The 27,968-nt window shown below is 47.2% G+C and overlaps 1 protein-coding gene across 1 annotated transcript; it reads right to left on the bottom strand.

The window, feature by feature from the left end:
* Nucleotides 1–49: 49 nt before the first annotated feature.
* On the bottom strand, nucleotides 50–23,983 carry LOC132129984 (embigin-like). The gene is made up of 8 exons (XM_059541578.1): nucleotides 23,811–23,983; nucleotides 2,857–2,916; nucleotides 1,898–2,087; nucleotides 1,664–1,746; nucleotides 1,422–1,555; nucleotides 461–749; nucleotides 337–370; nucleotides 50–211 (listed from the first exon to the last, which is right to left on the bottom strand). The coding sequence occupies exons 1-8, from the start codon at nucleotides 23,920–23,922 to the stop codon at nucleotides 151–153; spliced, it is 963 nt and encodes a 320-aa protein (XP_059397561.1). The 5' UTR covers nucleotides 23,923–23,983; the 3' UTR covers nucleotides 50–150.
* Between the last annotated feature and the right edge of the window lie 3,985 nt (nucleotides 23,984–27,968).

Raw genomic sequence — 27,968 nt, 5'->3', positions numbered from 1 at the left:
TGCTTTATATATCTGTAATATGTAATATATTTATGTTTATGTATGTGGCTGTGGCAGAATTAGTTTAGGAAAAAAATATTGCTTATTGCTTTATGTGATTCCAGCCACATTACATAATCACATTATTTTTCATCTGTTAAAATGAAAACATCAGGGCTGCAGTTTTCTTTGTCTTGCTGTGTTGTTCACTCCATTGCTCTCATCACGAGTGCTAGAAAGAACATTAGCATCATCACTGCCAAGGTCTGAAAAACCTTCAAGCAAGTGTAACTTAATTTTTAGGAAATATATTCAGTCAATCTTTAAAATCATACGAACTGATCTGAACACACTTACAGTTTGCTGGTTTGTTCAGAGCAGACATCATTCTCTGCAAATCAATAAATCCTTTGTTAATTTTCAATGGTGACAGATCTGAATATGCATGATTATTCCTCATATTCATTCAAGTTTTCTGTACCTCCTGCAGAAGAGTTGTCCTGTTGCGGCTTGTTGCATTTTTCCCAAAGCAAAATCAGTGTGACCAGAACAATAACTTCAACCACTATGGCAATGAAGGGTTTGAGAGGCTCAGTATACGACAAGACCTTCAGGTTGACATAAGACTCCCTGGGTTTGATGTCAAACTCAGCGCTGCATATGTACTTTCCAGAATCTTCTTCAGTCAGATTCAGAACAGTCAGTTTTGTATCACTTCCATTAATAACGATCTTGTAGTTCTGAGGGTTTGCAGTAACATTGATGAGGACCTGTGAAGGAAAAAACACTGATATGAATGTTGTTACTGTTACAAGTCCAACTATTAACAATCTTTTTGATTAAATGAAATGAAATTATAGTAGCTGGAAAACTTGAAAAAACAAAAGGTGTTTACTTATGCACTATTCTATGATGTTGAAAGTGTGGAATGTTGATCTGTGTCCCGAAAGACGCACTATACACTGTGTGCTCATACACTATGTACTTATGCACTATGTACTCAACCATGTAGTGTAGGAATTATCTTGTCATTCATAATTGGAGTCTGATAGCCCCTCCCCCTTCACAATGTAATTAAAGCTGCAACAGTTGAGTGCATGAAGTCATTCCAATCTTCATTTTTTTTTTTTCCGGTTATTTAAGTGCATCATCTGGGTGTTTAAAGTGCACATTTACTTTTTGGAATTTTCAGTGTGAACACACTACTCACACTATTTATAACTACAAAACATCATAGAATAGTGCATTAGTACAATATTTGGGACGCACCTTAACAAAACTAATTACTAACAATTACTGGAACAACAAAATAAAAGCTATAGAACTAAATAAGCAAATATCAATAAATATTTTAAAAATACACTGGATATGATAGCCCCTTTATTGTGAGGTGACGTCTAATTTAAGTATAATCAATCCCATGTTCCTCATTTCTCGTTCACCTTTTCAGTGTTGTTTGCCTTGTACCAGTTCCAAGTGTTTGGTGTGTGTTTGAGTTTGAGTTTACATTCAAGTACAACTGAATCTCCGATGTAGCTCACTACAGGCTTGTTTCTTGTGTCTTTTATTGCAGGAACTTGAGAAAAAAAGCAAAATACATCAGGTTAACGTAAAATCAGAATGATGGATATTATTGTATAAACCATTTAAAACTACACAATTTGTACATAAAACAACAACATACCATCTAAAACAAATGTTACTTGTGCCTCATTTTCTCTGAAGTTGCAGGAATAGTTTCCCAGGTTTCCGGCCTCTATACTGAAACTACGAAAAAGGTTAAACAACTTAAAGCAGTGTTAAGTCATTGTTTAGTAATACTGAATTTACTGACTACTGAATGTTACTCCTATAACATATCATTTTTTACATTTACTAAAAAGGACACATGAATTTTCTTGAATAAACAACCACTTACGTCCTTTTAAGGATATACTGTTCATTGTTTCTAATTACAGATTCTTCAGAGTTTTCAATTTCTTGTCCATCTTTAGTCCAATAGCCAGTAATGTTTGGAGGGTTATTTGGTATATCAATTAGGTTACATAAAAGCTCAACTTTTTGGGGTGTCAGGATTGCAAGCTCTTCAATAATGACTTGATTTTGACCTGTATTCCAAGAAATTGCAGCCCAATCAGCAAAACAAACTTCTGCAATTATGTACAGTTCAATGTATTGTCTCTAGTAGATTAAGCTATTTTTGATTATCTTATTACAAAATCATGAATTCACATTTTAAAAGAATAATTCCCCCCAAAATGAAAATGTGCTAAACATTAACTCATCCTCAAGCCATCTAAGGTTTAGATGAGTTTGTTTCTTTGTCAAAACAGATTTGGAGACACGTAGCATTATCACTTAATCAACAAGGTATCCTCTGCTGTGAATGGGTGCCGTCAGTATAAGATTCCAAATTGCTGATAAAAACATCACAATAATCCACAGGCCAAGAAATCCACATGCCTCCAGAAGCAACAGTTTAAAGTCAAAAACATCTTAATGATGGATTTGTTTATTATAAACATGCAAGTTTTCACTTCACAAGATGTTAACTGATGGACTGGAGTCATGTGGATTACATGTGGATTATTTTGATGTTTTTATCAGCTGTCTGGATGGCACCTGTTGTTCTCACGTCACCCATTCACTGCAGAGGTCGGATCCACTGGTGAGCAAGTGATGCAAAGATACATTTCTCAAAATCTGTTCTGATTTAGAAACAAACTTAGCTACATCTTAGATGGCCTGAGGGTGAGTACATTTTCAGCAAATTTGCATTTTTTAAATTAATTATGTAATAATTTTATCATTTGTACTTAAAAATGATGTCAACTGCATACTTGTCCTGGCTAATAATATATTACAAGGTAACCATACCTTTGGATACAGCTTTCTGTGTTGTAATTACAGGATCAGACTGTGGGGAAGGGGATGTTTCTAAAAATAAACAAAGAAGAAGAAAATAAAAAGACATGCCATTTGACTTAGCACTGAATAAAAACACTACCAATTCACCATTCTGCTAGAGAGTAGTGATGTTACATTCAGACTGAAGCTTCGAAGATGGTAATAAAAAAACAACATATTTAACATTAGATGTGTTCGACTTGGGGGTGGAGATGAAAACAGAGCCATCAAGCCGAACACTTTCTGCTCCCGTGACACTCTTGCAGTGTTTGCGTACTTTATCTCAGATGAAGTGAATTAAATGCATATTTATCAGATACACAGAAACATTTCCATGAGAAACAGAAACACTTTTTTATACTGCTTAATACAGCGCTATCTTTTTAAGAATAAAGTTCAACATAATCATTTACTATTTAAATACTAATAATGTTGGGGTATGCTTTTATCATTGTATGATAAACGTGTCTCAATACAACAGTGCGACTACAATAGAAAAACAGATTTGTGGCCATTAGTGATACTGAAAAGGTTCGAATAACCCGAAACACACAAGATCTTGTTGTCATGAGGTGAATCTGGAGAAACCGCCGGCTGCCCCATCCACACGGAGACACATTTGGGAGAGTGAAACTGATATTTTTGAAATATTTTTTGCGTTTGTGGCCATTGAAATGGATTTCAATAAATGTATTCAAATTGAAAAATGCCTGACTACGCAACCTTTGGACTTTCACCCAAAGAATCGCAAACTTTATACAAGCACGATTCCAAGAAAAGTGGGGACACTGTACAAATTGTGAGTAAAAAAGGAATGGAATAATTTACAGATTTCATAAACTTATATTTTATTCACAATAGAATATAGATAAAATATCAAATGTTGAAAGTGAGACATTTTGAAATGTCATGTCAAATATTGGCTCATTCTGGATTTCATAAGAGCTACACATTCCAAAAAAGTTGGGACAGGTAGCAATAAGAAGCTGGAAAAGTTAAATGTACATATAGGGAACAGATGGAGGACTCTCAGAGTGGCAATGTCTCTCAGAAGTCAAGATGGGCAGAGGATCACTAATTTCCCCAATGCTGTGGCAAAAAATAGTGGACCAATATCAGAAGGGAGTTTCTCAGAGAAAAATTGCAAAGAGTTTGAAGTTATCATCATCTACAGTGCACAATATCATCCAAAGATTCAGAGAATCTGGAACAATCTCGGTGCGTAAGGGTCAAGGCCAGAATACCATACTGGATGCCCTTGATCTTTGGGCCCTTAGACGGCACTGCATCACATACAGGAATACTAATGTAATGGAAATCACAACACAGGCTCAGGAATACTTCCAGAAAACATTGTCGGTGAACACATTCCACCGTGCCATTCGCTGTTGCCGGCTAAATCTTTATAGGTCAAAAAAGAAGCCATATCTAAACATGATCCAGAAGTGCAGGCGTTTTCTCTGGGCCAAGGCTCATTTAAAATGGACTGTGGCAAAGTGGAAAATGTACTCGGTTACGAACGTAACCTCGGTTCCCTGAGATATGGAATGAGTACTGCGTATGGGGAAAAGCTCCTTTTTTCCATGCGAGCCTGTGGTGATGCAGCACGCCTAAGCCCGCCAAAATGGGCGGGGCGAATGGCTATATAAGCAGGCAAATTGCCAGAGGAAATCAGGTCATACGACAGAAGCGACAACACTGAAGCCACAGCCTCGTGGCATGGCATATAACACAGTACTCATTCCGTATCTCAGGGAACCGAGGTTACGTTCGTAACCAAGTACATTCCCTTTCAATACTTCACTCATACTGCGTATGGGGAATGAATTCAACCGTGCTGTGCCACAGAAGGGCACGACCAGACTTATCTTGAACACCTTGAGAGGGCCGGAGCCGTCGAACCCTTGATGCTACACTGCTAGAGGGAGCCCACTCAAGGCCCATGCAGGAGTAACATAAAGCGATAGTGTCGACTATCCAACACGAGAGGCATGCTTTGAGACCAAAGACCCCTTGGTGCGGCCACCAAAAGAGACTAAAAGCTGGTCATATTGCCTGAACGGCTGTGACCGCTCAATGTATATCCTCAAAGCCCTCACTGGGCAGAGTAAATCCAGCTCTCGCTCACCTGACAATGGAGGCAGAGCTGGGAAAGAAATTACCTGTGCTCTGAACGGCGTCGTGAGCACTTTAGGGACGTGGCCATGCCTGGGTTTTAAAATGACCTTCGAGTCATTGGTCCCAAACTCAAGGCATGCAGGGCTCACCAAGAGGGCCTGCAAATCGCAGACACGCTTGATCGATGCTAGAGCAAGTAGCAGAGTAGTTTTGAGCGTTAGGGGCCGAAGGTCAGTTGACCGCAGTGGCTCAAAGGGAGGTCCTTTGAGTGCTCCAAGGACCGTGTGAAGGTCCCAAGTGGGAACGGTGAGAGGACGCGGAGGCTTTAACTGCCTAGAACCTCTCAGGAAACACACAATGAGGCTGTTTTGACCCACTGATTGGCCAGCGATAGGAGCATGAAATGCTAGGATGGCTGCTATGAACACCTTGAGAGTGGAAGGGGTGAGACCCTTGGCCAGAGTGGGGCCACCAGGAGGACTCTGTGCCTGTCTTCCCTGACTCGTCTGATGACCTGAGGGATCAGGGCGATCGGGGAAAAAGCGTAAAGAAGGAGGCTGGGCCAGTCATGGGCCAGCGCATCTGTGTCCTTCAAAAAATAAGTTGGGTAATGAGAGTTGCTTTCTGAGGCGAAGAGGACAACCTCTGCCTTCCCGAAAATCTCCCAGATTTTGAAAACCGTCTGGGGATGGAGCATCCACTAGTCCGTGGGGACATTGCTCTGCGAAAGCATGTCTGCTCCCAGAGTCGTCTTGCCAGGTATATGTGTCCCCTTGAGCTATCGCAACCTGGGTAATGCCCATTCCAAGAGGCGCTATGCCAGTGCGCAGAGGCAGCTGGACGAAAGGCCGCCTTGGTGATTTATGTAGGACACCACTGTCATGCTGTCCGACTGGACTAGGACGTGGTGCCCTTTCAGGATCATATCAACCCAGGTTGGATGCATCTGTTGAGAGCACTGTCCTTCTGGAAACCGCCTGTAGGGGTACTCCACGACTGAACCAAACAGGGTTCATCCAAGGCTCCTGGGCTGCTAGACAGGCCTGGTTGACCCTGATGCGAAAGCGGCCATGCCGCCAAGCATGAGGTGGGTCCCGGAGTTTCAGCCAGTATTGCAGGGGCCGCATTCATAGGAGGCCGAGCTGTAAAACTGGGGAGGCGGAAGCCATCAGCCTTAGCATCCTCTGAAAGAACTTCAGAGGGAAACAGGCTTTGTTTCTGACGGAGGCCGCGAGCTGCTGAAGTACCAGAGAATGCTCTGGTGGTATGACCGCCCTCATATGGACTGAGTCGAAAACCGTTCCCAGGAACATAATACATTGGCAGGGAGAAGTGAGCTCTTGGCAAAATTGAGTCCTAGGCACTCTAAGGAGCACGGATCTGTGGTGATCTAGCTCGGTTCACGACTAGGCTAGAATGAGCCAGTCGTTGAGATAGTTCAGAACGCAGATTCCCATCTGTCTCGGAGGGGAAAGCGCCTCGTTCATGTACTTCATGAAAGTGCAGGGAGCTAGAGACAGCCCGAAGGGTAGGACTGTATATTGATAAGCCACACCCTCGAACGCGAATCTCAAGAATTGTCTGTGATGGGGGCTATCTGGATGTGAAAGTAAGTGTCTTCCAGGTCCAGCGAGAAGAACCAGTCCTCGGGGCAAATCTCAGTGAGGTTCTGCTTCAATGTCAACATCCTGAACTTCGATTTCATGAGGGAAAGGTTCAGGAATCTGAGGCCTTAGATGGGTCTGAGACCGCTATCTTTCTTGGGGACAAGGAAATAACGGCTGTAGAACCCTGAACTGCTTTCTGAGGGAGGAACTATTTCTATAGCTCCCTTCCTTAACAGCGTCATCACTTCCGTGCGGAGGACCTGAGCATTGTCCGGCTCTACCAAAGTGGGAATCACCCTGCGGATACGCGGGGGTCTTTGGGCGAAACTGCAGTGAGTAGCCATGTTTTATTATCCCCAACACCCACTTGGACACTCCAGGGATGGCCTGCCAGGCCTCGGCCCGTGTGACAAGAAGCTGGATAGCGTCGGATGGCAGGCCGCTGATTAGGGGCCTGAACACTGATGAGTGTGGAAGAGGAAAAACATTCTCTTTTTGAAAATGTGAAACATTTGTGTTCGCCCTAATAACGGCGCTTTGCATGGACGCAACAACAGTGGGCCCAGGTCGCAAAGCAGGCAGGCAAGAGAGCTTCTGGGGTGGTCCGGCCGCGGCGGGACTTTGCCCCTTCCTCTTTCTTCCCCCATGATCAGGAGGATTTAGAGGGCGTCGGGTCCAGCACAATTTTTTGCCTGGGGCCCTGACGTCTAGGTGGTTTAGCGCGCTTAGTGGGGCGAGGTGGGAGCTGCTCCTTAGGTGGCGCTGCCTGGGGGGTAGGCTTGCTCTGGTGCTGAGTTGGCACAGTCCTGGGGTGACTCGAGGCAGAGCTGGAGCTTTTGGGCAGGAAGTGTTGCATGGCCTGGGAAGACTTCTGTGCTGCGGTGAAACGCTCTGTAAATCCCTCTAGGGCTGGCCCGAAGAGACCGGATGGAGAGACTGCGGCATCGAGAAAGGCCGCTTTGTCGCTCTCTTTATTTCCATCAGGTTGAGCCAGAGGTGGCGCTCCAGTACTACCAGGTTGGCCATAGATCGTCCGATGGCCTGGGCCGTGTGTTTCGTGGAAAGTCTCTGGTACTGCAGAGGTCATGAAAAGCAAGTTCGTTAGGGCTAGACTCATCCAGGGAATGGAGAAGCTTTGACTGGAACACTTGCAATATGGCCATGGTGTGCAGTGCTGAAGTGGCTTGGCCCGCAGAAGTATAGGCTCTGCCGGCCATGGCAGAGGTCATCCTGCAGGGCTTGAAAGAAAGGGCTCTCTTGCTTTTCCACCCCACAGCCATGGGGGGGCTGGGGGTGGGGGGCAGAGATGAGCAGCCACAGCCTCATCCAGGGGCGGCAATTGCTCATAGCCCTTCTCCTGAGAGCGTCTACTGAGGTGAGAGCTGCAGAGGAAGTGCATAGGCGGGCCGAGTAGGAGGCGCGCCGCGACTTGGTCAGCTTGTCATGAACCTCAGGGAAGAACGGGGCAGAGCGCTGGTGTCCCAGCAGGTACCACTCATCCAGCTTGCTGCACGTCGGCTCTTCAGGGGGGGCCCACTCCAGATGGAGTTCCTCGATGGCTTTGGAGAGAATGCGGAGAAGCTCTGCATCCATCCCAGCTGTGGCGTCGAATCACCGGCCCAATCCTCCGTTTCAGAAGCCGCGAGTGACATAGAGTCATCAAGCAGCTCGTCCTCTGATCCGCCAAAAGAGACAAGGTCGCTCGCTTCAGCCGAGGGACGCTGCTCTGGGTGTGAGAAGAGCACAGGGGATGGCTCTCTGAATCGATGCTCCCAGAGTCGTCTTGCCAGGTATATGTGTCCCCTTGAGCTATCGCAACCTGGGTAATGCCCATTCCAAGAGGCGCTATGCCAGTGCACAGAGGCAGCTGGACGAAAGGCCGCCTTGGTGATTTATGTAGGACACCACTGTCATGCTGTCCGACTGGACTAGGACGTGGTGCCCTTTCAGGATCATCTCAACCCAGGTTGGATGCATCTGTTGAGAGCACTGTCCTTCTGGAAACCGCCTGTAGGGGTACTCCATGATTGAACCAAACAGGGTTCATCCAAGGCTCCTGGGCTGCTAGACAGGCCTGGTTGACCCTGATGCGAAAGCGGCCATGCCGCCAAGCATGAGGTGGGTCCCGGAGTTTCAGCCAGTATTGCAGGGGCCGCATTCATAGGAGGCCGAGCTGTAAAACTGAGGAGGCGGAAGCCATCAGCCCTAGCATCCTCTGAAAGAACTTCAGAGGGAAACAGGCTTTGTTTCTGATGGAGGCCGCGAGCTGCTGAAGTACCAGAGCATGCTCTGGTGGTATGACCGCCCTCGTATGGACGGAGTCGAAAACCGCTCCCAGGAACATAATACATTGGCAGGGAGAAGTGAGCTCTTGGCAAAATTGAGTCCTAGGCACTCTAAGTCGCTCAGGAGCACAGATATGTGGTGATCTAGCTCGGTTCACAACTAGGCTAGAATGAGCCAGTCGTCGAGATAGTTCAGAACGCAGATTCCCATCTGTTTTGGAGGGGAAAGCGCCTCGTTCATGTACTTCATGAAAGTGCAGGGAGCTAGAGACAGCCCGAAGGGTAGGATTGTATATTGATAAGCCACACCCTCGAACGCGAATCTCAAGAATTGTCTGTGATGGGGGCTATCTGGATGTGAAAGTAAGTGTCTTCCAGGTCCAGCGAGAAGAACCAGTCCTCGGGGCAAATCTCAGTGAGGATCTGCTTCAATTTCAAGATCCTGAACTTCGATTTCATGAGGGAGAGGTTCAGGAGTCTGAGGCCTTAGATGGGTCTGAGACCGCTATCTTTCTTGGGGACAAGGAAATAACGGCTGTAGAACCCCGAACTGCTTTCTGAGGGAGGAACTATTTCTATAGCTCCCTTCCTTAACAGCGTCATCACTTCTGTGCGGAGGACCTGAGCATCGTCCGGCTCTACCAAAGTGGGAATCACCCTGCAGAAGCGCGGGGGTCTTCGGGCGAAACTGCAGTGAGTAGCCATGTTTTATTATCCCCAACACCCTTTGCCCCTTCCTCTTTCTTCCCCCATGATCAGGAGGATTTAGAGGGCGTCGGGTCCAGCACAATTCTTTGCCTGGGGCCCTGACGTCTAGGTGGTTTAGCGCGCTTAGCGGGGCGAGCTGGGTGCTGCTCCTTAGGTGGCGCTGCCTGGGGGGTAGGCTTGCTCTGGTGCTGAGTTGGCACAGTCCTGGGGTGACTCGAGGCAGAGTTGGAGCTTTTGGGCAGGAAGTGTCGCATGGCCTGGGACGACTTCTGTGCTGCGGTGAAACGATCTGTAAATCCCTCTACGGCTGGCCCGAAAGAGACCGGATGGAGAGACTGCGGCATCGAGAAAGGCCGCTTTGTCGCTCTCTTTATTTCCATCAGGTTGAGCCAGAGGTGGCGCTCCAGTACAACCAGGTTGGCCATAGATCGTCCGATGGCCTGGGCCGTGTGTTTCGTGGAAAGTATGTGGCACTGCAGAGGTCATGAAAAGCAAGTTCGTTAGGGCTAGACTCATCCAGGGAATGGAGAAGCTTTGCCTGGAACACTTGCAATATGGCCATGGTGTGCAGTGCTGAAGCGGCTTGGCCCGCAGAAGTATAGGCTCTGCCGGCCATGGCAGAGGTCATCCTGCAGGGCTTGAAAGAAAGGGCTCTCTTGCTTTTCCACCCCACAGCCATGGGAGGCGGGGGTGGGGGCAGAGATGAGCAGCCACAGCCTCATCCAGGGGCGGCAATTGCTCATAGCCCTTCTCCCGAGAGCCGTCTACTGAGGTGAGAGCTGCAGAGGAAGTGCGTAGGCGGGCCGAGTAGGAGGCGCGCCACGACTTGGTCAGCTTGTCATGAACCTCAGGGAAGAACGGTGCAGAGCGCTGGTGTCCCAGCAGGTACCACTCGTCCAGCCTGCTGCACGTCGGCTCTTCAGGGGGGGCCCACTCCAGATGGAGTTCCTCGATGGCTTTGGAGAGAATACGGAGAAGCTCTGCATCCATCCCAGCTCTGGCGTCGAATCACCGGCCCAATCCTCCGTTTCAGAAGCCGCGAGTGACATAGAGTCATCAAGCAGCTCGTCCTCCGATCCGCCGAAAGAGACAAGGTCGCTCGCTTCAGCCGAGGGATGCTGCTCTGGGCGTGAGAAGAGCACAGGGGACGGCTCTCTCATTGGAGAGGGTGAGGCACGTGGGTGCTGAGCCGGCGTGAACTCACCCAAGTCCGGGCACTGAGCCCTTCTTCCCCGCTGTCTTTTCCTGGCAGGCTCGCAGGAGGAAGAAGATGGGGGGTGCGATGGGCGGGATCGCTTTCATTAAAGAAAGCAATCCATGTGGGCAGAGAGATGAGACTCATGACTCAAAGAAGACCTAAGACAGTTGAGCAACTAGAAGCCTGTATTAGACAAGAATGGGACAACATTCCTATTCCTAAACTTGAGCAACTTGTCTCCTCAGTCCCCAGACATTTGCAGTCTGTTATAAAAAGAAGAGGGGATGCCACACAGTGGTAAACATGGCCTTGTCCCAAATTTTTTGAGATGTGTTGATGCCATGAAAATTAAAATCAACTTATTTTTTCCTTAAAATAATAAATTTTCTCAGTTCTCATTTGATGTCATCTGTTGTTTTCTGAATAATATATTAAAATTTGAAACTTCCACATCATTGCATTCTGTTTTTATTCACAATTTGTACAGTGTCTCAAAAATTTTGGAATAGGGTTTGTACCAGTCCCCTGCCCGGGTTTGTACCAGTCCCCTGCCCAGTGGCAAGAAAAATGTGGAGACACCGGCATCAAACACCAATCTTTTATTAAAATAGCATATAATCAATTACAAGAAACATCAACTCTCAGAAAAACTTACAATCAGTCTTTCAAAATGTCATGGAGCTGCGGCCTAAATTACAAGGAAGACTCTCCGAAAAGCGGCACTTAATTGACATAACACGCATATCAAAATAAAGACCCCGGTGCATGCCAAAGGCCACAGCACACAATGAAGAAACACCACTACCATCTAAAGAAGAAGTCATCAACCCTGGTCAATGAAGTCCAGCAGCTCCTAAAGAAGAAGTATTCTCTCCCACACACACACAGAGAAATTAACAGAAGTTGTCCCAGATCACAACCTACACAAGTCTTAAACAATACACTTTAACTCTATATCAAATGACAACAGAAATGAATTAAATCAAAACAAGATTTTACAATATTAATTAAATCAAAAATAATCCACTCAAATGAATATAGCTAATACAGAAAATAAACTAAATAAACTTTTTTTATTAATACAAGCTCAAGCTTTTTAACAACTCTCCAAAGAGTGTTTTGATTCCCTCCCAGCAGATAACCTATTTGGGGATAGATCTGGCACAGCAAGGGTGGCACATGAACAGACTGGAGCTGCTGGCGGTCTTTATAGCTCTCTAATATTTTTCAAGACTGCTGAATGGCTCCCGCCCGCATGCAGTCCTGTGAGGAACATCCTTTTATGGTCTCAGAACAAATTTCTGTCTATCCGAGTGGTTAACGTCCCCGGACACTTGAATTTCGGAGAGGATTTGCTCTTGAGATAGAGCCTGGAAGAAGGGGAATGGAGGTTGCACCCCCAAGCGGTGAGCTACATATGGCGAGCTTTGGAGAGGTGGTAGTAAACTTATTCGCATCGGGCACGACTACGCATTGCCCGATAAGGTTCTCCCTATTCCCCCTCTAGGACATTTTCTATGAGACGTTTATATGCTTTCAAATGGAAACTGTTTACTATCTGGTGTAGACTTCATAAAATGGATCCAGCTTACTGCCCTGTCTCTTCACTACTGGAGTTTCTTCAAGACCATTTTTCAAAGGGAGTAACACCAGCCATATCAGCTAATCACTAGTACATAGATGTCGTCTCAGTGGGCCTTCATCCCCTGGTTTCTCGATTTACGCAGGGTTCGTGACTGCTGCTGCCTTTCTGCCCTGCGCGAGTTCCATCATGGGATCTATCCTTTGTATTATGAGGGTTATCAGGACATCAGTTTGAGCCCTTGGAAACTGTCAAAAAAAATAAATAAATATAAATCCTGACTCTAGAGACAGTCCTACTGTTTGCTCTATCCCCCTCAAGAGAGTTTACAAGATTAACAAGCTCTGTCTATTTCACCTTCGTGCATGGATTTTGCACCAGGATTTGAGGAAGTTTCGCTATGACCAAGGCCTGACTATGTCCCTAAGGTTGCTTTAAATCCTTTTCACTTCCAGCAGGTGGTCTGGAGGCTTTTTTTCTCACGGAGGTGGGGTTAGGAGATCTAGGCTTTTTTCCTGTGAGGGAGCTAAGATCTATGTTGACAGCCCGATGACGTGAGTCTGACCAGCTGTTCATTTGTTTTGGGAGTAAAAATAAAGGTTGTGCTGTCACAAAGCAACGCATTTTCCTTTAGCTGGCAGAGGCTATATACTTAGCCTATGAGGTGTGTGGGTTCGCTTCACCCTTAGGAATTCGAGCTCATTCCATGAGGTCGGTGGCTTCATTGCAAGCCCTCCTTAGTGGAACTTCTATGTATTATATATGTGCTGCGGCAGGATTTATCTCACCAAGCACTTTTGTCAAATTTTAAAGCCTGGATGTGAGGACAGCTCCTGGGTTCTTTCCGTTTGAGCAGATCCTTTCCTCGGATCCCAGCTACCTGAGGTACGTCAGGAGTGATGATTTAGCGCTCCCATACGATGACGTCACCGCAGCATCTCATTCCCTTTTCTGAAACGATGACATCATCAGCCCATGTCTCGCCCCTAGTCAGACAACGCTACATCACGTAACAGCAACAAACACATGAACACTAATTGATTGTCTTTTTATTAACTAACATTAACACAGATTAATAAATACAGGTGCTGGTCATATAATTAGAATATCATCAAAGTTGGTTTATTTCATTAATTCCATTCAAAAAGTGAAACTTGTATATTATATTCATTCATTACACACGGACTGATATATTTCAAATGTTTATTTCTTTTAATTTTGATGATTATAACTGACAGCAAAGGAAAATCACAAATTCAGTATCTCAGAAAATTTTAATATAACTTAAGACCAATACAAAGAAAGGATTTTTAGAAATCTTGGCCAACTAAAAAGTATAAAAATGAAAAGTATGAGCATGTACAGCTCTCAATACTTAGTTGGGGCTCCTTTGGTCTGAATTACTGCAGCAATGCGTCATGGCATGGAGTCGATCAGTCTGTGGCACTGCTCAGATGTTATGAGAGCCCAGGTAGCTCTGATAGTGGCCTTCAGCTTTTCTGCAATCTTGGGTCTGGCATATCGCATCTCCCTCTTCACAATACCCCATAGATTTTCAATGAGGTTAAGGTCAGGTGAGTTTGCTGGCCAATTAAGAACAGGGATACCATGGTCCTTAAACCAGGTACTGGAAGCTTTGGCACTGTGTGCAGGTGCCTAGTCCTGTTGGAAAATTAAATCTGCATCTCCATAAAGTTGGTCAGCAGCAGGAAGCATAAAGTGCTCTAAAACTTCCTGGTATATGGCTGCGTTGACCTTGAACCTCAGAAAACACAGTGGACCAACATCAGCAGATGACATGGCACCGCAAACCATCATTGACTGTGGAAACTTTACACTGGACCTCAAGCAACGTGGATTGTGTGCCTCTCCTCTCTTCCTCTAGACTCTGGGACCCTGATATCCAAAGGAAATGCAAAATTTACTGTCATCAGAGAACATAACTTTGGACAATTCAGCAGCAGTCCAGTCCCTTTTGAAGCGAGATGCTTCTGACGCTGTCTGTTGTTCAAGAGTGGCTTAACACAAGGAATCCGACAGCTGAAACCCATGTCTTGCATACGTCTTTGTGTAGTGGTTCTTGAAGCACTGACTCCAGCTGCAGTCCACTCTTTGTGAATCTCCCCCAAATTTTTGAATGGGTTTTTTTCACAATCCTCTCCAGGGTGCGGTTATCCCTATTGCTTGTACACTTTTTTCTACCACATCTTTTCCTTTCTTTTGCCTCTCTATTAATGTGCTTGGACACAGAGCTATGTGAACAGCCGGCCTCTTTTGCAATTACATTTTGTGTCTTGCCCTCCTTGTGCAAGGTGTCAATTGTTGTCTTTTGGATAACTGTCAACTCAGCAGTCTTCCCCATGATTGTGTAGCCTACAGAACTAGACTGAGAGACCATTTAAATGCTTTGCAGGTGTTTTGAGTTAATTAACTGATTAGAGTGTGGCTTCAATATTGAACCTTTTCACAATATTCACATTTTCTGAGATACTGAATTTGGGATTTTCCTTAGTTGTCAGTTATAAACATCAAAATAAAAAGAAATAAACATTTGAAATATATCAGTCTGTGTGTAATTAATAAATATAATATACAAGTTTCACTTTTTGAATGGAATTAGTGAAATAAATCAACTTTTTGATGATATGCTAATTATATGACCAGCACCTGTATATTGTTCCATGTCCGTTTGTATACCGCGCGCAAATCTGTTTTTACAACGGTAAAAGCATTTTTTCTATAGGGCTTGGGCGCCGCGTTGCATTCTGGGACGTGGCGGCCATGTTGATGGCCTCGCGAATGTAAACATACAGCAAGTCGAACGAAAAGAAGCAGAGTTGGGAGAAAGAGAAAAGATGGTAAAATCGCAAAAAGGTTGTGGGATTTAAAGGGATACACTAAATAGGGATGTCAGGGATCGGTATGTGGACAAAATCGGCACTATTAACGGTTTGGATCCATATGAAATTCCCAACAAAGAGTGGAGCACCGACGACAACTTGCTGCCGCACTTTTGCATTACAGATATCCTTGGCTACCTTGTTTGTTCTCTTACGAGAGCTCTCTTGTACTGCGTCTTAGCTAAGACGCTACGGGAAAAGTCTCTTTTCACGAAATACTGAAGCAAAAAATTATCCTTAATTTTGTATTTTTGTAAAGCGCATTTGCAGCAGTACACAGCCATAGGCGATACGGCTCGTTCGCTCATTGGCTTGTTCTGCGGCAACTGCACAGCCTATCGAGCGCTGGCTGATGCAACATCAGACCAATAAGGGTGCTTCGCGCCCTTCTTGCCACTTCCCGCCGAAACGGGTGTGGCCCAACCTATAAAAGGAGCTCGAAAAGGCTGACTCACCTGATTTTTCATCTCGGATCACGGAGGAAGCAAGCGCCGTCTGAGAAAGCACATCAGCAGGACGAGCCATTCTGAAGCTGCTGGCATCGCCGCCTTCCACCGCCGTTCCTGCTGCGCTATCCGGCGCCTATATCCTTTCAATTCTGTTATATCCAAGCTGTTCTTTATGTGTGTACCCAGGCAGGAGACACAGATGACGTACCGGTCTCCCTCGCTGAGTGGGGCTCTGACGAGCCGCAGGAAGGCATCTTAAAAAAGACGCGAGCTCTTTTACGAGTGTGTGTCGCAGCCCACTGCGAGCTGTTGCCATGGTGACTCTGAGGACTCGCCTGGCCTTTTTCTCTGAGCCTGCACTCTCCGCTGCGCTGAGGCGTCGTAAAAGCATCGCTTCCAGCGGATTCCGGAACCGTCTTCAGCTCAACCGAGCTCGCCGGTTCGCCCTGCTTCACCGGCCCCCCCTGCATCGCTTCCCGGTGGGCAGCGCCCGCTGTTTGCCGGCGCGTCGTCCGAGGAAGTCGATCTCAGGGCCGTGTCGGAGGAAGAGGACACGCGCTTTCTGCTAGCTTCGGGCAGTGAGGGCTGGGCGAGCTCCTTGGATCTCGCGCCTTCTGCTCAGAAGCCCAGCAGACGAGCTGACATCGAGAAGGAGCCGGGGCGAATGCTCGTGTTGGCCGCGATGAGTCTCGGCCGCGAGTGGTTTGCACCAGCGCCCCCCCTCTCGTTCCCGGCTGGATGGTATTTCCCTTTCGGATGAGCGTACTTCTCAAAGCCCGCCTCATTTCTTCCTGAGCTTCACGAAAAGGTGGCGAAGGCTTGGAATGCTCCATATTCAGCGCGAACTCGTTCGTCTGTCTCACTAACATTCTCCACACTGATGATGCTAAAAACAGGAACTACCACTCACTTCCGCCGGTGGAACAGGCGATAGCGATGCACTTTTGTCAGCGGTATTGCCATCTAAAGCCTGCTGTGTGATGCTGCGTCGGCACTACTAACGATGGCTGCTTCATCGAAGCGCAGGTGTACGAGTTCCGCTGTGGCCGAGCTCTCACCCAAGCGCGCCGCTGTTTCAGTTCCAGGAATTGTGACTGTCTCAGCGTTTTCTGCAATGCGCAAGCCTGCACAGTTGCCCGCTTGCCTGCACACAAAAGCCGTTATCACAACAGCTTCAGTAACGCAGCTCGAGACCCCCGTTCTCGCTCTACCGGCCGTCGCCCCGCGCCGCGGGGACCGCGGCAGAGGATTACGGTGAGACCGGGAGCCCCGAAGCCATCCTAGGAAAGCCATCTACGCATGCTGCATGACGCTGCGTCGGCACTACACACGATGGCTGCTTCATCGAAGCGCCGGTGTACGAGTTCCGCTGTGGCCGGGCTCTCACCTAAGCGCGCCGCTGTTTCAGTTCCAGAGATTGTGACTGTTTCAGCGTTTTTTGCAATGCGCAAGCCTGTACGGTTGCCCGCTTGCCTGCAAACGAAAACCGTTATCACGGCTACCCAGATATTTCCCGAAAAAGGTGTAATTTCTGGTGTCCCGGCCACGGCCGATGGTGCTATAAATGTAGAGACGATGCCCACTGCTCAGTGCCCATCTCCACATATAAGCACAGCCCTTCACACAGGGCTCGCACCCATAAAAGCGACTCAAGTCGATCACGCGCACTACATAGTAGACGTGCCCACTCCTCAGTGCCCACAATCACTATGTCACACGCGTCATGTGGTTTCTGTAAAAACGAAACCCGTGCACGTTCGTCCGACCACGGCCGATGGTGCTATAAATGTAGTGACTATGCCCACTCCTCAGTGCCCATCTCCACATGTAAGCACAGCCCTGCACACAGGGCCTGCGCCCATAAAAGCGACTCAAGTCGATCGCGCACACTGCATAGTAAGCGTGCCCACCCCTCAGTGCCCACAATTACTATGTCACACGCGTCATGTGGTTTCTGTAAAAAAAAAAAAAAAAAAAAAACCTGTGCACGCTCGTCCGGCCACGGCCGATGGTGCTATAAATGAAGTGACGATGTCCACTCCTCAGTGCCCATCTCCACATGTAAGCACAGCCCTGCACACAGGGCTCGCGCACATAAGATCGACACAGATCGGTCGAGCGCGCCGCATAGTAAACGTGCCCACTCCCCAGTGCCCACATACACTATGTCACATACGGCGCGTGGCTTCTGTAAAAACGAGGCCCGTGCACGTATGCTCTGCACAGGCAGACAGCGAGTTGAAAGTGGCATATGCAGCCCACAGTCACTCGCAGACATATCGAGTCCCACGGGACCTGCTCAGCCTTCCCCCAGTCGGTTAAGCGCCGGGACGGGGTCGAGGAGGAGCGATCTGCCCGCTGTGATCAGCGCGCTCCCCGCCTCAAATGCGCAGCACACCCGAGCGCCGCCGTTGCCCGGTCAACAGAGCGCGCTTCGCATCCAGCCCTTAGCCATTCATGCAGATGCATGGCCAGCGCTTCCAGGGGTATCGGATTGGGTGCTAGGCATTATAAAGAGAGGCTACTCGCTACAGTTTTTTCAGACGCCCTCCGCGCTTTTCAGCGCACGTCGAAACTACGGTCAAAACAGAAGTAGCACACATACTTCGGGCCGAAATATCAAAACTGTTGAGCAAAGGGGCTGTAGAGCCTGTGTCTCAAGCTCAAAGCGAGGGGGGGGCTGTACAGCAGATACTCTCTGGTGCCCAAGAGAGACGGGGGTCTCAGGCCCATACTGGATCTAAGACAGCTGAACAAGGCATTGAGGAAACGCAGTTTCAAAATGCTTACGACCAGGAAACTCCTCGCGCAGATTCGCAGAGGGGACTGGTTCATGTCAATAGATCTGAGGGACGCATATTTTCAAATACAGATAGCGTCAAACCACAGGCGATATTTGAGATTCGCCTTCGAGGGCCAGGCATACCAGTTTACAGTCCTCCGTGGCTCCTCGTACGTTTACGAGGTGCATGGATGCAGCGCTCGCTCCTCTCAGACTCAGAGGCATATGAGTGCTGAATTATTTGGACGACTGGCTGGTTCTGGCCCGATCACGAGCGGAGCTTGTGGACCACAGGGCCGTTTTACTCGATCACCTCGAGAAGCTCGGCCTCAGTGTCAATTGGGCGAAGAGTTCGCTGAACCCCAGTCAGACGATCCTGTTTCTGGGTATAGTTCTGAACTCGTGTTCCATGACGGCGCGGCTGTCACCACAGCGCGCGATGGGCATTCAGCGCGCAGCGAGTTCTTTCCGCTGCGGCGCGACCGTGTCGCTCAAACACTGTCAAAAGATGCTGGGTCTCATGGCCTCAGCATCTCCGGTTCTGCGGCTGGGCCTGCTCCGCATGCGCCCCCTGCAGTTCTGGCTGAAGGCTCGGGTGCCGCGCAGAGCGTGGGCGTCTGGCCGGCTGCATTTCAAGGTCGATCAGAGCTGTGTTGCGGCTCTAGCACCTTGGACAGCGAACGGCTGGTACCGATCAGGTGTAAGCCTGGGGACTTCCCCGAGTGTGAAAATGGTGTCGACGGACGCCTCCACTTCGGGATGGGGAGCGCTGCTCGAAGGCAGACCGTCCTTTGGCCTATGGTCAGAACGGGAAAAGCTCCATCATATCAACTGCCTGGAAATGCTGGCAGTGGAGAACGCGCTGACGCGCTTTTGTCCCCATATCAAGGATCTTGTCCGTGGTGTCCTACATAAACCCCCGGGGCGGTCTCGGGTCCCGAAACCTGTGCAGGCTGACGGAACGCCTCCTGGTTTGGGTTCAGCGCAACGTGCGCTCGCTGAGAGCAGTGCATGTGCCTGGACTGCAGAATCTGGGTCCAGACAGGCTGTCCAGAGGCAATGTTCCTACGGGCGAATGGTCTCTACACCCGCAAACAGTCCGGCTGTTGTGGGAGAGATTTGGCATGGCGGAGGTGGACCTCTTTGCGTCCCACGAAAACGCTCACTACCCCGCGTTCTTTTCCAAGAACGAAAGCGCGCTGTCACGGAGATGGCCGTGCTGCCCGCTTTATGCGTTCCCTCCCGTCTCCCTCCTTCCGCAGGTGATAGAACGGGTGAGAGAAACGAGATGTTCAATACTGCTTGTAGCACCTCTTTGGAAGAACCAATTATGGTTCCCAGATTTGATGCAGTTAGCAGATGTCGCCCAGTGGCCGGTACCGTTGAGGAGGGACCTCCTCTCGCAGGCCAGGGGCTCGATTTGGCACCCTCAACCGGAGTTGTGGTCCCTCCATGTGTGGGCGCTCAACGGTTACCCGCTGATCTCGCAGTGGGAGTGCTAAATACCATCACTCAGGCTAGAGCTCCGTCGACACGACGTCTGTATGCCTCGAAGTGGTCGGTGTTCTCCAGCTGGTGCACAGCTCGAGGTTATTCACCCCTTAGTTGTGAGGTGACGGAGGTCCTCTCCTTCCTACAGGAGCTGTTGGATAAGGGCAAAGCCCCATCCACGCTCAAAGTTTATGTGGCGGCCATAGCGGCGTTTTCTGAAACGGCGTCCGGTCAGTCAATAGGAAGGAACGATTTAGTCATCCGGTTCCTTAGAGGAGCTAGGAGGCTGAATCCTCCCAGACCTCCGTCAGTCCCTATGTGGGACCTCGCGGCGGTTTTGGAGGCCTTGAAGGGTCCCCCTTTTGAGCCTATCCAATCGGTTAGCCTTCAGCATCTGTCGTTCAAGACAGTATTCTTGTTGGCTCTCGCTTCTGTGAAGCATGTGGGTGATTTGCACGCGCTCTCGGTGAGCCAGTCGTGCTTGGAGCTTGGGCCCAATGACTCAAGGGTCATACTCAAACCTAGGCACGGTTATGTGCCGAAATCCCTCAACACACCGTTTCGGGCTCAGGTTATAGCCCTGTCTGCCCTGCCGGTGTCAGGGGAGGATGGAGACTCGAGTCTTCTTTGCCCTGTCAGGGTTTTAAGAGCTTATGTGTCTCGCTCTGCTGCCTTTCGGCAGACGGAGCAGCTGTTTGTCTCATTCGGTGGACGTTCCAAGGGAATGGCTGTTTCGAGACAGACTCTATCCAGATGGATAGTTGACGCCATAGCGTTAGCTTACGCTTCCAGGGGCCTTCAGTGCCCGTTGGACGTCAGAGCACACTCCACAAGAGGCGTCGCCTCGTCGTGGGTGTGGTCTACTGGGATCTCCTTGCAGGATATATGTATGGCGGCAGGTTGGGCCTCGCCGTCTACATTTATCAGGTTCTATAACCTGGAGGTCCCCGCCTTGCAAGCAAGGCTGTTGTCGGTATAGTCGAATCAGGGCCCTGAGGGGAATTCTGAGTTCACGGGCTCTATGCGCTGCCGACTGTTATATGGGCAGTATTGCGTAAGACCCGCATTGCCACATTGGTCAGGCCTTTCCTCGGCTGTGTGATGTCATATTGCCGCATCTACGGATGCTGCTAGATATAGGACGGAGGGCTTTTTCCCTTTTCTGTCCTGGACTCTCTGTGAGTCCCTCAGGTGACTGTGCACTGTAAATCCTGGGCGTTGCTTCAGGTTTATTGGTGTGTGATCCCTGCGCGCACGGCGTTTTACATTGGGTTCCCGTAGCGTCTTAGCTAAGACGCAGTACGAGAGAGCTCTCGTAAGAGAACGTACTCGGTTACTAAACGTAACCTCGGTTCTCTCTAGAAGAGCGAACGAGTACTGCGTTCTCTGCCGTGCGCACGATTCACTCTGGTTCGCTTCGGCGATGAAATAAATCAGGTGAGTCAGCCTTTTCGAGCTCCTTTTATAGGTTGGGCCACAACCGTTTCGGCGGGAAGTGGCAAGAAGGGCGCGAAGCACCCTTATTGGTCTGATGTTGCATCAGCCCGCGCTCAATAGGCTGTGCAGTTGCCGCAGAACAAGCCAATGAGCGAACGAGCCGTATCGCCTATGGCTGTGTACTGCTGCAAATGCGCTTTACAAAAATACAAAATTAAGGATAATTTTTTGCTTCAGTATTTCGTGAAAAGAGACTTTTCCCGTAGCGTCTTAGCTAAGACGCAGTACTCGTTCGCTCTTCTAGAGAGAACCGAGGTTACGTTTAGTAACCGAGTACGTTTTATGAGCGCCTACACTACAGAACAGTTCCGAAGCTACAAGTTATTGGAGTCTCATGTGCAGTTCACAAATGGATAGGTTCAGGAGTTGCAGATCATAAAGCCGGCAAACAGTATACAGTAATACAGTAATCCGGACAAAGGTAAGCTGCGCTCCACCTAGCTGCTAGTTTAGTAACCGTTAGTGCTAACAACTATTCACACGTGTACTTTTAACTATGTGTTTCAAAAGTGTAGTTAGTAGCTGTCAACCCTCCCATTTTTTTTCGGGGGTTCTCGCGTATTAGAGCTCTTTTCCCGCTGTCTTCCCGTTTTAGTATTTTCCTGTAAAATATCCATTTAGCCCTTCGATTGGACCTGTCAGTCTCTGTACTGTTATTCTGTTGCTACCTCTTGCCCTTCCAGCGAAACATATGTTTTCAAAGCATCATTTTGCTTACTTGAAAGCAACCTTAGCATGATTTTGGTCTTTTTAAAATAGCATGGTTGTTGTGAGAGCACAATTTCATGCCAATCTGTAAGCAAAGTCATGTCAGACCTAGCCTCACAACTCGCTTAGTTAATGCAGCAGTTTTGTAGTAACGTTACGATTTTTGCTGTCAGCAGAGGGATAGCAACAGAAAGATGAATGTTGAAATTTTCCCGTATTTTAGATTAGTAGGCCGGGAAATTTCCCTTATGTTCAATGTTGACTTAAGCTATATAAAGTAAATATTCAGATGTTATGGTCTCTGTGGTCGCTCCTCCAAGCAGGAAAGCGATGGAAAGTTAATCCATTCTAATTGCTATTACACCCCACAATACATCAACGGTTTACCATGGTTGAAATAGATTTTTAATCAATCAAATTAAGACACACGGCTGAGAGGGAGTACTTCTAAACACTGTGCAGTAGTCCGAGTAGAAGTAAAGGAGGCCATCAACATGGCGGCCACGCCGAGTAATGACGTCACGACGCCCAAGCCCTATTGTAGTCGTACTGTTTTATTGAGTCACGTTTATCACACAATACTGAAAAAAGCACATATACCCCCCACTTTATTAGCATTTAAATAGCATATATGATTATGTTGAACTGTGTATATGACAAATATTGCATTTAATTCACTTCATCTTAGATAAAGTATGTAAACACCGCGTGAGTGTCACTAACGGAAGCAGAAAGTGTCCAGCTTGATGGCTCCGTTTTCAGCTCCGCCTCCAACGATGCCGTCCAAAGTGAGACAAAATTTCTAACTTGCATGCAGTGCTTCAAGTCAGATTTCGATCTGTTTGCACAGCGCTGAAGTCGAACACACCTAGTATCTGGTTCAAACGAAACGGACCTCAGCGCTGTTTCCTTTGTATTGCATTACATTATAGTGTTTTTTATTTCATTTTTTTATCATAATTTATAGATTGAGCTTAAAAAAAAACTTTGGCCATGATATATCAGTCTAAGGACTAATTCAGAGTTAAAATAAGCAGATAATAGATTTAATTTATGAATTTATATTTTAGTGCCGAAAGACTTTAACAATAAAAATTATTTATAGAAAACATTATATATATATATAAAAAAAAATCAGTTGTAGAACCAGATGTGAAAGCACTGGCTGTAACATAACACTTTGGAAGGTGTTATTTATTTTTATGACCACTAGATGGCCACAGCATAAACCGTTTTAAAAAACTATGAGTAATGAACATTTTAATGAACATTTTTCCCGATACAATTGTGTTGAAAACTTCAATGGTTCACAACGATTCACTTCGCCATAACTACTAGAGAGACCGGCCTAATCAAGGTTAAAACCTGGATTTAGCCTACTCAGAAGCCTCAACTCAGTTTAATATTAAAAACATCAAAGAATGATTTTACAATTATTTAGAATCATTTTACAATAAATTAACCATCCCCCAGAAAAAAAAAACAAATCCCGGGGATTTAAATTCAGACTAAATTATATCAAGGTCAAAGCTTGAAAAAAAAACAACAAGGCCCCATAAATGTTGCACTACATTTAAGAGCAGAAATAAATGAACATACCTGTGTTCATCCCATCACAGCAGATGAGAAGTAAGGTGAGTTGTATGACATTAGCCATGGAGAAGAGTGCTCTTTGCCCGCAGCGGTGCTGTGTGCAGCTAAGACGAGGCATCTCTTCTGCTGCGTCTTTTTCAGAAGCAAGTCCCCCCACACCAACTGCCCTCCCTTGTCCTCTCCTACTGCTGCCATGGTTACTGGATTCTACTTGCTGCCATAGACATCATGTGCTTGCTGCTACCCGTTTTAAATTAATCATGAGTGTCAGGAGGCGGCCAAAGCTCCACTTTGAAAGAAACGGTTATTCTAGTCGCCACATTATTTTTTGGTGTGTGGATGTTCTGTACTCGTAATGGTAATAGCATGTAAAAAAAAAAAAAAGAAAGAAAAACCCAGGTCAGACGAAAAGTGATCTTTGGGTTTCATTTATTGAGCCAGTTTATCTGTCAATGATTAATTAATTAATTTAAAAATGTCTGATATGAATGACGTAAATAAATAAATGTAAAAAGGTCTTATATTCAGTTAATTAGGCTAATTAATAAAAAAGGTGTGATATGAAAGATAAATAAATAAGCTCAAAAAACGGTCTGATAACATGAAAATTAATTTGTTGAGTAAAATTACACGTAGAATTTCCAAGTAACATGAAAACATCTGTTTGATGAGAAATAAAAAAAAAGAAAGCCTTTAAAAAAATTTTTTTTTTTAATCTCAATCAAAACAGAATTTGAGTTTTTGGAGGGTTTTCATTTTGGAACTGTACATCATATAGTCCTGACATTACATAGGTGATACTATGAGGTGGTGTCCAATCAATCCAAAGAGCTATCTGAAAATATGGAAAATACAAGTTAGTTTTTTTAGGGTTTTTATTTTGTAGTGCAACATCAGAGTCATTGGCCCAGTGGCACTCTGGGGTGATGGACTGTCAATCTGAATTGAAATGGGTCTGTGGAGCTAAAATCACAGGCAGAACAGGTAGAATATGAGTTTTTGGAGGGCTTTTTGTATGCAATGCAACATCATTTAATCTGGAAACTGGCTGAGTGACACACCAGGTTAGTGGACTGTCAATCTGAATTGAAATTGCTCTGTGGAAAGAGGGAGTTTGCTTTTTAGAGCTTTCCAAAATCCCACATGGAAAGAACCTATATGTGGATATATGCGCATATATGAAACCTATATGCAGTGTATATACATATTGTCACAGTGTCTGGTTTGTGTTCCCTGGGTAACCACTAGATGTCCTCCTTCCCCACGGTTTGAACTACATTTCCCACGATCCTTGTGTCTTCATTGCACTCAGCTGTCCCTGGTCACTAATCATTGCACTCAGCCAATTCCCCATTAGCATTATCATTTCCCTGTCTATATATATACCCTGTCTGTTTAGTATGTGTTACGGAGTCCTTGTATTTATCACGCCACTTCGGAGTTCTGTTCTTGACCGTTTGTTTTGTGCCTGTTGATTTTTGATTGCCACTTTGGTTTTTGTTTTTTGACCCCTGCCTGGACTGGATTTGATGTAACGGTTTTCCCTTATTAAAAGACTTACTGCTATTGGATCTACCTGTCCTCTGTTCTTGTGTGGGGATTGTGACGGAAGGACTCCGTCCTGCTAAGATCCAGCGGTATGTTTTTCGATGATCGTTTTTCGTGGGACCCGGGGAGGTCGCAGAGGAGTGAGTGGTCGAGAGGAGGTCCGGCATCGCTCTCCACCATGGCCCCCCTTCGACCCTGGGCTCGTGAGGGACGGATCGGAGCCGCCGTCTCGCCATTGCGGATGGAGAGGAGAGAAGAGGCGCACGTCTGCCGAGCCAGCGCCGCTGCACCAGATGACCGCCAGCCCAGCGCCGCTGCACCAGATGGCCGCCAGCCCGGCGCCGCTGCACCAGATGGCCGCCAGCCCGGCGCCGCTGCACCAGATGGCCGCCAGCCCAATCGACTTTCCAGAGTCGGGTCAGGTCCCCGTGGACCCTGCAGAGTCGGGTCAGGTCCCCGTGGACCCTGCAGAGTCGGGTCAGGTCCCCGTGGACCCTGCAGAGTCGGGTCAGGTCCCCGTGGACCCTGCAGAGTCGGGTCAGGTCCCCGTGGACCCTGCAGAGTCGGGTCAGGTCCCCGTGGACCCTGCAGAGTCGGGTCAGGTCCCCGTGGACCCTGCAGAGTCGGGTCAGGTCCCCGTGGACCCTGCAGAGTCGGGTCAGGTCCCCGTGGACCCTGCAGAGTCGGGTCAGGTCCCCGTGGACCCTGCAGAGTCGGGTCAGGTCCCCGTGGACCCTGATCCTCCAGAGTCAGGTCAAGTCACTACTAACACCCAGAAGACAAATAAGAGAACAGTTAAACTTCATGAATCAAGTCAAGCCACAGTTGATATTCCTGAACCCAGCCTAATCACCACGGATCTACCAGAGCCTCGTCACGTCTCGGTGGAACTTCCAGAGCCTCATTACGTCCCGGCCGAGCTTCCAGAGCCATGTCAAGTCTCAGCCGAGCTTCCTGAGCCGGTGGTGTCAGTTGCAGTTTCTGGAGCCGGTGGTGTCCGTTGCAGTTCCGGAGCCGGTGGTGTCCGTTGCAGTTCCGGAGCCGGAGGTGTCCGTTCCTGTTCCTGAGCCGGTGGTGTCCGTTCCTGTTCCTGAGCCGGAGCCGTCCGTTCCTGTTCCTGAGCCGGAGCCGTCCGTTCCTGTTCCTGAGCCGGAGCCATCTGTTCCTGTTCCTGAGCTGGTGTCTGCTCCTATGGCATGGCCGCCCGATGGACTGTCGTCTCCGCCTTGGCCGCCCGAGGGGTCGTCTCCGCCCTGGTCGTCTCCCCCTGGCGGTCTGTCAGTGATGTCACCTCCCAACGCAAGCACGCCCCGCCCTTGACACTGATTGACACTGACAGGGCTGCGTTCAGTGCCGACAAAAAACACGATGCAAAACGTTTTTTAAAAGGAAACGGTGGTGCGTTGAACACCCTGTTCTGACGACGCAAGAGTTGCAACAACGGCAACTGAGAAGACCATTCTTTGTGCTCTTTTTGAAGAATTTCAATGATGAAATAGGCTACACGTGTAAAACTGCAAAATACACTCAATGCTACAGTCATTGCCCTTGCCTTCCAGAATAAAACAGAACATCCCAATCGAGTGAAGGGATTTGTGGAAACTGTGGTTCCTAATTATTGTGTTCCAACATTTGCCTGACATTTCAGGATGAAAAGACAAACATTTCAGGTGAAGGATAATCCACTTCTTACCTAGTGCTAGTCTTATCATTATTGCTGATCACTTTTGTTGTTCTATGATATAGAATATTTACCATTATATAATCAGAGGGGTATATAAAAGTTTATGAAGGTGTCACTCCTTAATACAATAGCTAAATATGTAAATATGTATAGTATTTTTGTTACATTAATCAGTGTCTAGCACACCTTCCTAAGGAAAGAGTTTGGGCTAGAAGACATTGCAAATAGCCAACTAAATGATATTTAGACAGACTTAAAGAAGTTTCAGATCTATACTTGTGCTCTTATTATTTAGTTATTTTGCTTTTAATGTAAATAAAAAAGTACAAACAATATACTTGCTCTTGTGAATTTATATTGCTGTTAATTAAATTGTGTGAGCTGTCTCTTTAATAGCGTGTGGTTTAAATACATGTTGCTGCTGATTGGGCTGACATTTTTGACACACCCACCAAAAAAGAGAAAAGTAAGCCAACTAATTTTCATGGGAAAACTCTTGTTTAATGTGAATGCCTTATGCTGCAATATATGAGCAGTCATTTATTCCGTCATCACCTTGGTGCTGATAGCGCACGCACAGATGAACTCTGAACAGCACACGTTGATATCAGGCGGGAAGGAAGTCAACTGGAAGTTGAAGTCGGCCGCGTGCCGCCATCTTGTAGCAGAACTTCACTTGCATTAGCATCCCATTGACTCCCATTCATTTTGGCGTCACTTTGACAGCGAATAACTTTACATCTGAGGCGTTTAAAGACTCCATTTGTTATTTCTAAATATACACGACAATGTATTAAGGGCTCCATTACCTTCTATGTTACATTATGGCCCCGTAGAAACAGTGTTTGTAAAAATAGGCTAACGAATGCGTCATAACCACTCGACTCTCTGTCGCACAGTAGAGAAATTACTGTACAGACAGGAGGAGAAGC

The sequence above is a fragment of the Carassius carassius genome, chromosome 4 (assembly GCF_963082965.1).
Source record: "Carassius carassius chromosome 4, fCarCar2.1, whole genome shotgun sequence".
Taxonomy (NCBI): Eukaryota; Metazoa; Chordata; class Actinopteri; order Cypriniformes; family Cyprinidae; genus Carassius; species Carassius carassius.
The sequence above is the reverse complement of the archived record's forward strand: the minus strand, read 5'-3'. Positions and strand labels throughout refer to the sequence as shown.